The sequence below is a fragment of the Ambystoma mexicanum genome, chromosome 5p, assembly GCF_040938575.1.
Source record: "Ambystoma mexicanum isolate Mex_15411 chromosome 5p, UKY_AmexF1_1, whole genome shotgun sequence".
NCBI lineage: Eukaryota > Metazoa > Chordata > Amphibia > Caudata > Ambystomatidae > Ambystoma > Ambystoma mexicanum.
Window position 1 is genome coordinate 1,356,232,240 of NC_090930.1, and position 15,359 is coordinate 1,356,247,598.

Below are 15,359 nucleotides of genomic sequence, written 5' to 3' on the forward strand. Positions count from 1 at the left end.
TGAGATAAGAAGAATACCCTTAGGGCACTGGTCAGATTTGTGTGTGCTAAAACACACCATTTTGATCCTGAGCGGTTTCACACATCTGGCTCAAACCATTTACAATGTGCTAACATGGGATTTTTTTTACCTGATTCAACGATATTTTCTCAAGAATTGTATTCCAAATGCACTTTCGTCATGAAGAGCAAGGATGTTTTGTAAATCAGCAAGAAAGAGCACTCTGCCACTGTATCGGGAGCAGGTTAACATTTGACATAGGGACATTTGATTCTTCTCTTTGTTTCTTTGGTGAATGGGATACAAGCCTTCAAGTATTTCTGTGAGGAGATCACACTTCCTCCAGCTAGATCTGCTCCAGCACTTGCGTCATATTAGTGAATGGATAGGCCCTGCTGACTGCAAAACTTGGTCTAGTGCTGATTACACCAGGCTTGTGAAGCTAAAACTGGTTTAATATGGCAGCACTTGTTCCCGTTAGTTATTTTGTGATGTTACTAGACATTCGCACATTAAAGGAAAGCGGCGCATGGACCAGACATTGGGCCCTTCATTTCATCAACAAAACACAAAAACGCTTTTTTCATTGAAGTAAGAAAGACAGGAAGCTGACAAAATCTCAATCGTGTTGATGTTACTTTCTAATACACAGATGCCCAGGGAAGGCGTGAGAAGACACAACAATCTGCTGCAGAAGCATTAATCAGCCAATATGCGGTCAGAATCAAATAATTCAATCCTCTCTGAATATTAGATTAGCAAAAATGCTTGCCATTAAAAGTCACTACAGATGTATACGTGGAAATAGGGATAAATTGGACCAACTCCTTCAACTGTAGCCTTTATTTTACTATTAGACAGGCCAAAACATAACCTGATGTACTGTTTTGGAATCTAGAAAACGAGAGTTTGTTACATACAATGGTTCTATGTGATATTCTCGAATAGTAAAGGCTGCACTCAAAAAAGACCGATTTGTTTTTGGTCGTTTTGGTGCAGCCTTTAATATTTTAAATATATCACTGCCCTCCCCCCTTCTATCCGCCCATGAAATCGGGGAGTTTCACACCCCAAACCGCCCTTTGAAAGTGCACAACCCCCTGCCATTAACATAGCAGACAAACCCCCATACAAACACACAAACACACATGCAGACACACACCTTCTTCCTACAACATACACACATGCATGGAAACACTTAACTGTCAGCCGTCTGCTGTCTTCCATCTTCCCCCTGGCCAACCTGGATCACCCGTCAGCCCCTGCACGCACTCGTGTGCGGCACGGGAGTGAAAGCTATGATTTAGAAAGACAGCTCTGTGCGTTCTCGGAGCGGTCTTTCTAAATCGCTCTTTTTAATTTTCAATTAAATTAAAAAGGCTTTTTCACTCCATACCCCTTCAATGGGGTCGTCTCTCTACTGTGCTTGTGGGCCACAGGGTCCCTGCATGAATCTTTTGTGAAGATCAGTGAATCTTAGCAACCTTTATGTTAGGCACTCTGACAATATTGACAGAACACTTGCATCTGCCAGGTTTGGCATTGTGTTAATTTGGGTCAACAATTGTTATAACTTACACATTACAGGGCTGGGGAGATTGAATGGACACTGTACTGCATTCCAAATATCCTGTGCTGTGTGTATCCCGGTGCATAGAGCTTGCTTCTTGGATGCGGAGAAGGTGCCATGTGGACAATGTTTTGGAACTCTTCCAGGTCGGGTTCTGCCTTCATTCCTCCAAGGTCACAAATTGAGTACCAAAACGTATTTGTATTTTATTCATTTTTATAGAGCTTTCGCCAAAGAGCTGAAGAGCGAATAAAGGCAGTAAAAACACATTTGAGTATGGCAAATAAAGATCAGAGGAGTATGCCATTGAGTGTAAATGATTTTTCAGAGATGTGCTTAAAAGATGAAAAGAAGTAGAAGAGGGAGAGGGAGTAGGAGGGAATTCTAGAGTTTGGGAGCAAGTAGCGAAAAGGACCTAACCTGGGATGAGGCATGGGGGGTTTGGGAACAGAATGAAGATGAAGATGTTCAGAGCAAAGATAATTTGTAATGATGTAGAGAGACACAAATGAAGCAAGATAGGAATGGGGCGACCACTGAAAAAAAATGAAATAAAAGTCGGTTTTCAAAAGAGTGAATGGAAGCAGAGATAAGCTGGGTTGAAATGAAGGCACAAGCAGGAAGAGAAAGCATAAAACAAACTATTCAGGAGGATTGCAATTCTTCCACAAAATTGCATTAAAACAATTAATTCCAGATTAACTGAAGTTGAAGAGTGTGCGTCATTCTCCGAAGATAGACTGGAAGGTTTTGAACAAATGCACAATAAAATTCACCATCTAGAAGCTGAAGTAGCCAATCTTGAAGACAGAAATAAGGGGGACAATATTCGAATTTACGGGGTTCCAGAGAATGCTGAACAAAACAACCCCATTACAATTTTTACAGATTGGCTCCCAAAAATGTTGAATAGTACTTTTTCAAATCCTCTTGAATTCCACCATCTACATAGAATCAGGCCTCGTTTTGCTACCAGCAGCAACTCGTCTAGCCCCCTCATAGCCTGCTTATTCTACGACATCAACTAACCTGGCAGATTTTACTCACGACAAAAAAAAAAATCACCTCTGAATTTCCAAGGCAACAAAATATTTTCATCCCTTCAGACTTCTGCAAAGTCACACAAGACAAAATGAAGAGATTATTAGACTTAAGGGTGGCATTAAAGAACTTCGATATCAAATACAGCTTGCTAGAACCAACAAGAATGCTTATCAACCCTTCATGTGGCATCGCCAAAGAATTCCTGAACCCAGATGACCTCTATGCCCTTATCAAATCCCTTCAGTGTTCAGACATGGATACCTTACCTGATGGGTCAACCTTACATGCTTCCAATTCAACTACCGGTAACGTCTGCATGCTTATAAAATCTAGCCAGTGTAAGTTCAAATCTGGGAAGCCCCATCACTCCAGAAATAGAACTGTACTCAATCCTACTTCTAATGTGTTTGAGAATTCAGAAAAACTGAGATAAATCCAGGTCCCCTATTAAGCAAATTGACCCTGAACATATATACTCAACCAAGTTATTTGGAATCTTTTTAGAGAACCTCTGCCATGTGCTTATCCTTGTTGTGTCTTTGATATGTTCTACTGTAATATGGACCAGCTTTTTATATCCAAATCCATATTTAGACAGCTCTGTAAAGTTCATTGATTCATAGTGAACTGTCTTTTTCCTTCTTATGGCAGCTCCTAACAATTGCTTGACTTGCTACTTGTACATATTGCTGTTTGCTTGTTTATATATATATGTATTCTTATGCATTATTCACCATCATAGTTATCTTTTGTTCTTTTTGTGTCCCCTCTACTTTTGTGCATTCCTTAGCCTCCCTATTATCTGCCTCTCTATGGCTATTTTCATGTTAGCTGACTTGATTACCAGTACACTAAAGTTACTACTACTTAACACCCAAATTTGTAAAAGTGTCTGCTCTATTACTACATTTTACATGCTTCTTTTGTTATCATATGCTTAATTCCTGGTGATAATGAGTCTTAAAGTCATGTCTTGGTATGTTAAAGGGTTAAATAACGATATTAAAAGACTAGAATTGTTAATCATCTGAGGAAAAGCAATCCTGACATTGGTGCATTCAAGAAACTCACTTAGAACTCATTGAAGAAAGCAATACGTTGGCTACACTATGGGTAAAAAAATATGCATTTTTTGCACCAGCTGTTGGGAAAAGGAAGGAGTCAGTATCCTCATTTATAAGAAAACTACCTTTCAATTGATTGATGAACAACATGACCACTCTGGGAGTTGGTCTATAATTGATGCCAATATCAAAAAGTTGGCTAACTATACAACCATTGATAGACTTTAACAACCTAGATAAGGACAATACTAGAACAGAGGTTATCAACTCGAGGTCCTCTGGAATAATATTGATTGGATTTACATTGATTGTAGTTTTACCTATATGGTCATGGTTTGTCACATTTTTATAGTGTTTTACCAAGTGAATTTTAATGAAAAGTGAATTTTGATGATTTAGAAAAAATGTTTATGTCTTTATTAAATACTTAATGTGTCTAAATTACCAGTTGATGTTTAATGATTATAACTGTTGTGTAAACGTTAGCTACCTAATGTTCCAGACCCATCCTTTTTTAAAACAAAATCTTTTTAACAAAAATTATGATCAACTTATTATTTGCGGAGATTGTAATCAAATTTCTGATTCCACCTTAGACTGGAAATCAGAAACTAAATTCATAAGTTTAAAATCCCATTAACAATTCATAACTGTTATAGAAGACCTTACCCTTGTTGATACTTGCCGTTTTTGTCACCCAAATGTCAAAGAATGACTTCTTTCTCCACACCTCGCAAATCGTTATCTAGACTAGAGCATATATTTATTAATTCCTCACTCACTTCTAGTATACTTCACTCCGAAACTAGTCCTATCATCATTTCAAACTATGCCCCAGTCCTTACGGTCTTGGAATGGGAACCTCAATTTACCCTTGCTTCCCGATGGAGATTTAACTTTTTCTTACTAAAGGATCCTGATTTAATTCAACAAATAAATACTTTTTTCACTGAATTTTTCACCTTTAACAATCCTCTAGACACCTCTATTCATAATAACTGGGATGCTTTTAAGGCCACTTTACGTGGTTTGATTATACAACTGACTACTTTTAAGAAGAAACAAAATGAACACTATTCTCAAGAACTGCTTCGCTCTATTAAATCTTTATAAAAAGCTTATTTTAACAACCCCACTGAAGACTCTTAAATCCCTCCTTTAAAAACGCAAAGAATTTAGCAAATATAAGACAGAGGTTGCTCGTCGTTGTTGAGATCTAAATCAAAGTTCTAATGAGAATCCAATAAATCTGGTAAATATTTTGCTGCCTATATTTAAAGGAGGAAAGAAAAAACTATTATTACATCTATTGTTAACCATCAAGGTATTAATTAAAGTTACCAGTTTGCAACAAACTAATGATGCATTCTTCAAGCTTTATTCTCAAATATATTCGACTGACCAAACCATTCTCAATGATAATATTTTTAACTTTCTACGCTCAAACAAGAAAATCATCGATCACCCAGGGGATCTCTCCTTCTTAGATGTCCCCATTTTGTTACAGGAAATTTAAAAAGCCATTTTAGATCTTAAAATTGGCAAGGTTTGGGATCTGATGGATTCCCAGTTGATTGTTTCAGTTGCTATTCTACCTCACTCTCTCCTAAACTCCTTCAACTTTTTAACCATTTCTTTGCTTTAGGATCTAACACTGGATCTTTTGGGGGAAGCCCTACTGATTTTATTCACCAAACCCGACAAAGACCTTTTGTTTGTCAAAAGGTATTGCCCCATCTCACTTATTAATTCTGACTCAAAAATGTTGTCCAAAGTAGCTGCTAATCGACTCGATAGTATAATGCATAAATTAAACTGGTCTCATCAAAAGAAGATATGCTTCATCCAGTACTAAAATCCTTTCTAATACCCTTTCACATGCACAAAATACTTCTGACTCTCATCCTCCTCACATTAGATGAAGAGAAAGGATTTGACAGAGTCTTGTGGCCCTTCCTATTTGAACCACTTACATGACATGGGTTTAGCCCTACCTTTTCCAAACTCATCTTCCTCTTATATTTTACACCCTCCAACAGAATTATTATGAATAATGCCTTTTCTGAATCTTTTCCCATATTCCATGGCACCAGAGAAGGCCATCCGTTATCCCCACTTCTTTTTATTTTAGCTTTAGAAGCTCTTCTTCAAATTATTTCAGTTAAAAATAGCATCAAAGGTATTGTCATGAAAGATGTTTCTATTGAATGCTCTGCTTATGCAGATGATATCCTACTCTACCTTTCTGACCTGTCTACTTCTATTCCTGCACTATTGTCTACCATTGATCAATTCTCTAATGTCTCAGGATACAAAGTAAATTTCGATAAATCATAAATCTTACCCCTTAATAATTTTTTTTGTCTGATTCAATATTTCTAGTTATGGTATGAAGTAGTGTTCTATTATATACTTAGTTATCTTTATTGCTAAAGATATTGCTTCTACTTTAAATTTAATTCAGAATGAAATTGTGGATAAAATGTGTTATACGCTTCTTTCTGGGGCCATTTAGACTCCATTAAAATGACTCTTGGACCTATCATCCTTTACTATCTTTCTATGAACCCGATATTATTACCAAGCTACTTCTTTTTAAAAAATGATAAACTCTTATCCAATTTTCTTTGGAAAAATAAAACCCCAAAATAGCTTTAAATAAACTAAAAACCTGTAAAATCTCTGTTGGAGTTAAATTCCCAGATTTTCGAAAGCATCAGAAATCCTTTTTACTGCTGCAACTCACTCCATTTTAATCCTATCAACCCAAACTGATTAATGCCCCTTCTTGGATCATATTAGAATCAAAACTCATAGCACATCTACCCTTTTCACACTTTCTCAGAACCTCCTCATGGCCTATATTAAAAACACCCACTACTGTATTCTTCCAAACAGGCATGGAGTTGCTTAATTGTTTCCTCTCCTACTACGAAAGATTCCACTAGTGCCTTCTTATGGTTTAATAAATCCTTCCTGTTTAGACCTAAACACGATATCTTACATAAATGATACTGTGCAGGAATCTTTCTAGTTACACATCTATTCAATAATAACTTTCCCATACCTTTTCATGAACTCTCCACCCAATGTAATCTGAATGAATCAGATCTCAAAACCTATACTATACTTACAAAGTTAATTACCAAAGCCATCCCCCATTTTTCCCAAAATGCTCCTTCAAAATATATCGAGTCCATTTCATGCTCTCACTTTAATAAAGCCTCAAAACTTTACTCCGTTCTTAACCCACCCAATGACACTATTTCTAAAGTTACTGTATTATGGGACTCTGATTGGGATCCACACATGTCCCAAGAGATCTAGATTAAAGTTTGGGAACAATGCTTTTCCACCTCTGCTGCCACAAATCTCGCACAATCACATTTTTTTATATTGCACCCCATCAGGTTACTAAAATATTAACTGAAATCGCAGTTTATGTCAATCTTGTCAGCCTCCTGCCACAGACTGTATTCACTCACTTGTTAGCTGTAAATATGTCTTTTCCTTCTGGACAGAAATTTAGAGATATGCTTTCTTTTCCAAAATCCTTATCATTATGCAATGTTATGATTGGTGTATTAGTGAATCCTTTCATGTCCTCTATTTGCTCACCTGAACTATTTAAATCTTTGGTTTATGTTGCTTTTCACCTCATTGCTTCCAGCTGGAAAGGTGTACAGAAATGGTCATATAACCTATGGTGGAATTCTGTTTGTTCCTTCCACAGAATCGAACAAAAATGTATGCTCTATCATCTAAGACGTTAGCTACATTTTATAACAAATTGAAAGCATTGAATACCTACCGGACGATAATTCTTCATCCTTTATACATAATCGTACCCCCCATTCCTGTCTCTTTCCTTTCTCTTTCCTTAATTGTTTGCGTATGCCTTGTTTGACCGCCCCCCCACCCCCGTTTGTCCGAATTCATATAGTGGATGTCATTAGTTACACTATTGTCGTTATTACATTTTAGATCATATAGAAGACATTTTAAAGTATAAGCAATGCAAGAACTTCACTTATTTTGTTTTGTTTGCTCCATTAATATATTTTCTCATGTATTTACTGTTGTATTCATAAAACTTTTGATGAAAATCAGTAAACATAGAGGATGAGTGGGAGCAGGAAAGAAGTGTTCAGTTTTAGCTGGGTTTTGATGGAGAAATGGGTGTGCATCCACTGTTTGATGGCAGAGAGGCAAGCAGAGACATTATTCTGAATAGAGTCAGAGACAGAGGAGAAAGAAAAGAATAGTTGGATGTCATCAGCATAGAAGTGGGGGGAAGAATGAAGGAAGCTATGAGTTGGGAGAGTGGGAATGCATAAAGCGAAAAGGGGAGGGCCAAGCACAGAACCCTGTGGGACACCAAATTGGAGAGTGTGGGTGACAGAAGTAGAGCCGGCCCAAGAGACCGAGAAAGAGCGCTTAGAAAGGTAGGAGGTGCACCAGCAAAGGACAGAGCCAGAGAGACGAAGGTGGGTAATACAAAAGGTGATTACTAACATGTGTTGCTAAGCACTCTGAAAATGAATCCCCAGCCATATTAGGGTCTATAAACCACTTGAATTACTATTATAATATCATTAGTAGTAGTAGCAGCAGCAGTATTAGAACCCTTGGTAAAGGTGTGAAGAACTGGACCTTTGATGGAAATAGCTGGTATATGATAACAATACATTATCTTTTAGGAGATTATGATAGTACATTTGTAGTGCCTAGGTAGATTTCACTAGCCAGCAAATGGAGAATATCTGGCAAAAATCTCTGCAATGCCAATACAAAAGCCACAACTGCTATCTTGTTGGATTAGGATAGATGTAAGCATGTAATGGATGCAAAGTTAGATTGTCCTTTCACATTGTATATGTGTGTAAGTCTTTTACTTCTTTATGAAGTTTACACGCACTGTTTCTGAACGGGAGGTGGTCAGAAGATGTCCCACTTAACACAAAGAAGATAACCTTGACTAGCCCCCCACATTGGGCCTAGGTTTTGGGGAATGTTCCCTTGCATGTAAGACTCATGCTGGAAGATGCAATTCATTCCTAATTGCAACTGAAAGCATAGAAAAAGCTGGCCCCTTTTCCATATACAGACCTCTCCTTAAAGGATTATACCCAGTGCATTTTTTACCATTAGAGTACAAGAAACTCTTTCTGTATTTAATGTGATATTACATTATTTAAACACTACACCCACTGCATGAACTCCCATTGCTGTGAATGGGACTGCACTTCACTTGATGTTGCATATTCGTACATATTAATTAATCACACTATTATGTGGTAGCACCATAAGCCTAATAGCATGTTCAATATTTCCTCACAAAAAGGGAATATCAGAGTGTTGTACACTGTGCAGTGTGGGCCAGCACTGTGCCTAGAAATGATATAATGTGATGTAGTAAAAGTAAACTTAAACAATCATTGATACACTACCTCTGGTGAGGACAAAGGATATCCCTTCCTGGTCTTAAGTGGAACTATAAGATCAAGTACCATACTTTCTGGCTATTCATTAATGAATATTTTGCCCTGTAATATAAAAACATTTTGGGAGCTCAGGGTTGCGTTTGGCCTAATTTGCATACCCGCCATGGTTCGCTCATGTGGATCTGAACTAGAGGCCTACTTCCCCTGGGGTACTAGTGGCTACTGGGTGGCGCTCTGGCCTCTGTGACTTGGCTTAAATGGCTTATTCTATTTTCATCTTCTAGGAAATAAAACACATACTCACTATCAACATGTGTTATGGCACGATGGAGGGGCGTGGGTTAGCACAGGTAGCTTTTGGGGAACCTAATATCTGTAGCCGGTCTTCTCAAAGTTGCTGCAAAGAAGTACAATTTAAAGTACTTTCACAATAGGGATTATTTTGGAATCATGACATATAACACACATGAAGGAAATTGACCAACAGTTCAATTTCTACTGACACCCGAACCTGACCACCTTTTCTTTAGGTTAGGGTCTGAATGTGGAATGTTGACAGCCGTTTGAAGAGGAGCAAGATAAGGCATCCGTGTATGGTTTTTGTTTTTCCAAATGCAGACAGTTTAGGCTTTTGGTACAGTTTTGATTTGGACTCAATGCGTGACACCTCTAGAAGCCAAAGACAGTGGACTGCCAGGGGGAAGGCTGCCACAGGATAAATGAGAGGTTGGTATGGGCAGCAATCCCTCTGACAATGCAAATGTGTCTTGGCACACCAGTGAAATGGTCTTATCTTGGACTCCTCCGTGTCTGAAGAGGTGTCTAGCATCTCTTCCTGCTGTGCAGTGTTAAGGCCAAAACACTCCTTGCAAAAGCAATGTCTCGAAGAACCCTTTCTTCATTGAGGTAGCATACATTCTGAGGAGGTTGCATTGGCTCCTTGTCTGCATTACATTACTCCAATGTACGTAAAGGTGTCACATTGTCTATTCTAATTGCATATAGTATGGTATGTGATTCTGAAAGAGAAAATAAGTCGGAGAGGTACACTGAGATAACTGGAAGGAGCAATTTGCCTCAATGGCTAGCCGTTTTTGCTACTGTGTAGCCTGGCTTCTAAAAATTCATCAAGTCAAATATTCAGAGACAGAAGACAAGAGTTTGTGACTTTTACCAACTCGGGCACACAGTGTTTGCTTTAGATCCCACACTTCTTATCAAGTCTACCCCTACATATTAATTCACTCTATCTACCCATTTGGTCTCTAGGCTACTCGCCTTTACCATTAAAGGTACATTTGCAGTCACAGCATGTTCTATACACATACTCTAGAAATATTAAAGTGTGTATTTCGTTCTCTAAGCACACACAGAAATGTGATCCAGTCACTTCTTAATCCTGTTCATGGTTCAGTTTTGACAGACACCACCATACACATTTTTGGTAATGTTGACACTTTTGGCAGCAATAAGCTATATTTACATTACTTTTACAGTTAGTTGTCAAAACGTGAGTGCATAAAATGCCAATTGACAATGCCACTTGAAATTTTGAAATTATATTTCACAACGTTTTAAACATTTGCATAAGTAGTAGACCCGTTAATAAACTTGGTTCCCCTGCTGTCCAAATAATTAGCTTTAAAAGTGCAATTTAACAGAAAAATTACATTCTCTGTTTCTGCTAACAAGAAACTATATTCTTCAAATATACAAAATATCTCATAGCATCTAACATTTCGGTATTTCAATGTTGTTTAACTGTGTTGAGTCTGTGTGTGTGTATACTAATGTGCATTGGTGTGTGTGTATACTAATGTGCATTGTTGTATTTGATAAAAGACAGATCTAATCTTTGCCATATCATGAAGCACTCAAAAAGAACATGTGTGCATTATCTGAAAGCATGGAACTAATAAATGGAGGTGACTTGCAATGAGAATTTGTAGATGAAGAAAATGTGCTCTCAAGACTTGCTGTCTCATCTTACAACGTCCTTTCTTCTTTACATGCACAGTAATGCAACAATGAATGAACAGGAACAATCCATTTTTTTCTGTCTACATAATTAACTAATGCATTTATGAATTACAAACAATAAACACTCGTCAGTTCAGAGCCTAAATACCTGGGTCGGGGAATAGGTTCTGGTGTCTTGGCCCTGGGTGAGGGAATTTTGACCTTGCCATGTCCCACAATGTTGGGTGGGTGACACTCCTCTGTCCTCTGCCCCTCTGATGTCTGAGACCTCCCGCTGCCATAAATCAATCAATCAGTCAGTAATCAATTATGTCATCAGCTACTGTACATTTATCAAAATAAAAACTAGAAAATAACTCCATAGAATATTGATTCTGCTTAAATTCATATGTAGTATGCTGGTATTTTACCCTTTAAAAAAATACATATTCTTCTTCAAACATCTTATGTGACAAAAATAGGACTAACAACGTTCATTTTACCTGTAACGTTTGCACTTTTCACAAGGTTTGGTAATATCACACTAACCACTGTTAAGTAAGACAAGTTTATTTTGGTGACACATCATTTGGAGTTGCACTTCGGGTATACAAATGTTGCTAGGCCAATGACACACACGGCCATCTCGAAACGATTGTCGCTTCATTAAATGCCTGTCAGAAATGTTCTCTTGCTAATGTGTGGCAGCTCTGTGCTGAAGGACATCTCCTCTTTGAAGGAGGACAGCCTTCAAATGTGAAGGGAGTGAGTGATGCTGTCAGAGATTCATACGTTATTCAAAGTATATACTACTTCTGCATGCACATTAAAAACTCAAAAGAGCCATTTCTAAAAAAAGCTATGCTGTTTCTCCATAAAATATGTAGCGCAAACTCACATTTTCATCAAGAATAAGTTCCTTGCCCTAAAAAGATCTTATCCTTACCTTAATAATTTAGCAAATATATTTGATTACCGTCTTGGAGCTCTGACGTCGGAATTTGGATTACACTAAAAGGCTCCTTTGAAATACACTTTGTGCCACGGAAGATTACCCCTGCCATGTTTTTCCCACTGCATCAGGAACCACGGCTTCATGAATATGCTTGTACCTCTAGACCTTGTTACAGTCTATGACATAGTGGGCATGACAAGCTACTCCATCACCTTTAACTATGCCCAACATCTTCACATTCTCCCTTACCACAGTTCAGAGCATTCCCTTCTCGTAGATTAAGAATAGGAAACCTCTTTTACCAGCACAGTAAGATGTCAAATCCTATACCAAGCTCATCCCTCACATGTACTGTACAAAGTACACATTAAAACTCATGGACCTAATATGCTCTCCACCTACAAATCATATATCTTCCAACACACCTCCAACACACTTATTGTCCTGCCCAAAAGGATTACTTTGGTATAGTGTCTATCGGCCTCAAGGTCATCAAATATTGGATGTGGACTTCAGCCTCGACCTCAAATGGTGCAAGACTATTTTTGTAGGACCTAAATATCATCTAAAACAACAAAGAAACACTTTACCCTTCAACACATTCTTTGGAGAGAGTGCCATAAAAAGAAAACAAAGATATGAAACCATGAGCCAGGTGAAACTCTGATCTCGGTTTTATTACCAGGTGACTGCAGCCATCAAACCATGCTACTACCAGCCACAGTCATCCAAAGTATGACAGCATTACACAACAGCAATCCTCTGTTGGAGGAAAAAGCAGTCTGGTGACAGAATTATGAGTTGATCGCTAACTTGGTGGTGATACTGTTTAACATACTACTACCAACCAAGGAAACCCAAATTAAAACGGTAATAGCCGACATACTTCTTGAAAAAAAGTTTCTCTTGATAGATTTCTGGAAGAAGTCTGTTTCTGCTGTAACAATGACAACATCTGCTTTGGTTGTCATTTCTGGAAGTACAATCCATCTCCATCCCGATGGGGAGAGAGCCAATGAAAGCTAATGAGTGGTAAAAGTGGCACTGCAGCATCTGGAAGGGATCCAGAACCTGAAAAATACAATTCTCAAAAGCAGAACTCAGTTGTCTAGTCCACCAGTGTGGGACCCAATGCCAAAAAAACACCTTCAGGAAAAGAAAACAAATATGACTGCAATGGCTGCTGATCCTGCCCCTTATTTCAAAAGCACCAGATGGAGTCCATGGTGAGTAGAAGATGCTCTCTGGAGCCACCAGGCCATGAGACTTTGGGATGATTAGGGGGCCAGGAACCTGGAAGCAATAGCCACCTTGGGCATCAAAATGATGGAAGTGCAGAACCCTCACAACTCTTGGTGAGTACACACACTTCATAAATGTAGTTTGCAGTATGTACCTGATTGATGCTGTCTTTGAGTGCCTGCCATCAGAACAGTACTCCAGCACCTGGAAAAACGCAGCAAAACCAGTAGTGTGTATTCTAGATGGTTGACAGGATATTGGATTTTGGCACAGCGGAGATGGAAGCCTAAAGGCATCGCATATCATCCCCTGTTGACAACCATATCATATAGCAATACAAAGAACTTTGTGCCAAACGTGCCTGTGCAGAAATGACATTTTAGGACTCATTCAACAGTCCAGAACAAGAGAGGCCTACAGGAACCCCACTTAAAATATCTATCGGCACAAGCAATGTAGCACGTCACACAGTGCAAGGATTTCACCCAACACAATGTAGTACAGTCTGTGGCACTGTAGTGTAAAAGTACATTTATTTATTGGTGAATTATTAGGCACCAGCTGTGAGCACCCTGGATAGGGAAGCAATGTGAAATGTGGTTGAGAAATAAAGATCTAGGAACAATGTAGTGTGAAAGTCTGCTGGCCTGAAGGAGCATATACCCAACTGTTCACATAGATCTATGAAATCTGTGCCAAATTCAAGTTGGCCATCTAACAGGCAGATGTAACTTCAGCCCACATGCCACATGTATAGGACAGTGTGACATCAGCACCACTGAAACACAAATGTGGCATGTGGCCTGCCATGACGTGTGCCAATACCTTCAAGTCAAGATATCTAGAGGGAGAAAGGTCAAGTAATAACTGGGTGCAGGAAAAAGCGGTGCATCATATTACTTGTCCCATGGCCATTCTGCAAAATCAGAAACAACCACAAATCAGCCTGCCTGACAGAGAGGTAATGCAACTTGCCCACCAAGAGCTCCCAGAAGGAAAATGTGTCCAGTCAACATAGCCAGACAAAGCCAATCACTGCAGGTGCCTGATTCAGCAGCCATAAGGCAAGACATCAGTCAGTAGAAGAGGCTGTGGGGTTTACACGACTTCACATCTGCAAGGTAGACCACCATAAAATGAATGATCATCCCCAATAACCCAGAGAGAGCCACATGATTGTCTGGCTCTATCACCTTGTGGTGTGAAAGAACAGTTAGTCTCTTGCATCACGGATACAGGGCATATCTATGGACCTGTGAGGGATCAGTAAGGCGAGGCACACAACTGTTTGAAGATTTATCAACACATGCTATTTTACTCTTAAAGAACTATGTTTAGAATACTGCACTATACCTACTCTGCTGAGGATTTCCCTGCACAACCCAAAGTTAAGGAGAAACACAAACACAGGAAAACTGTCTCTCACACCAAACAACAAATACACAAATAAAACATATAGCAATACAACAAAATATGAACAATATTCACAGTCTCTGACTAACCTTCTAATGTCCTGAGTGATTTCCCTTCCCCGTGATTCAAGGGCAGTTCTGTTAATGGTCAACCAAAGAAAGAAAATGTCTCAAATCAGTGCTTGATATTTCAAACCAAAGTTAGTTTCCAATGATAGCAAATCTCTTCTCCTTGGTTAAATATCCACGTTCCACCAAATAGTACTAATGGTAATCCCAGTCACGATGCTTTGTCACCTATTCAAGAAGACTTGCCACAGTTCAAACTTAGTTACAGTTTTAGAATTCACAATGGTATATTTGTCAGGATGATTTCTCAGTGCTGCTGCTTCAACAACTTCATTTCTACTTGACTCACTATGAGATCACCATGTGTAAATTGCTAAAGTATTGCATCTACTGACATTTACATATAGCACCACAGATTTAGTACTTCGGACTTCTACCACAGCTTCTAAGCTTTGGACTTTTAAACAGGCTTCGACAAGACACACTTCGAAGTACTTCAACAGCTTCAAGTAGGCAAGGCACTCTTTCTCTGAAAAACTCTCTTCCAAAAAGGGGCAGCCTCTTTGCCTCTCTTTTCTGTCTGCCACAATAACAAACTGG

The 15,359-nt window shown here is 38.7% G+C and overlaps 1 protein-coding gene across 22 annotated transcripts in view; it reads right to left on the reverse strand.

The window, feature by feature from the left end:
* Nucleotides 1–15,359, reverse strand: part of CTNND2 (catenin delta 2) — a 3,553,726-nt gene that overhangs the window by 431,542 nt on the left and 3,106,825 nt on the right. For 17 of the 22 annotated variants that reach the window (XM_069613767.1, XM_069613768.1, XM_069613765.1 and 14 more), the window contains one exon: nt 11,251–11,376. The exons of the other annotated variants lie outside the window; for them this stretch is intronic. In XM_069613767.1, the coding sequence (XP_069469868.1) occupies nt 11,251–11,376 (126 nt within the window). The remainder of the gene's footprint in view (nt 1–11,250; nt 11,377–15,359) is intronic. 22 annotated transcript variants of the gene reach the window in all.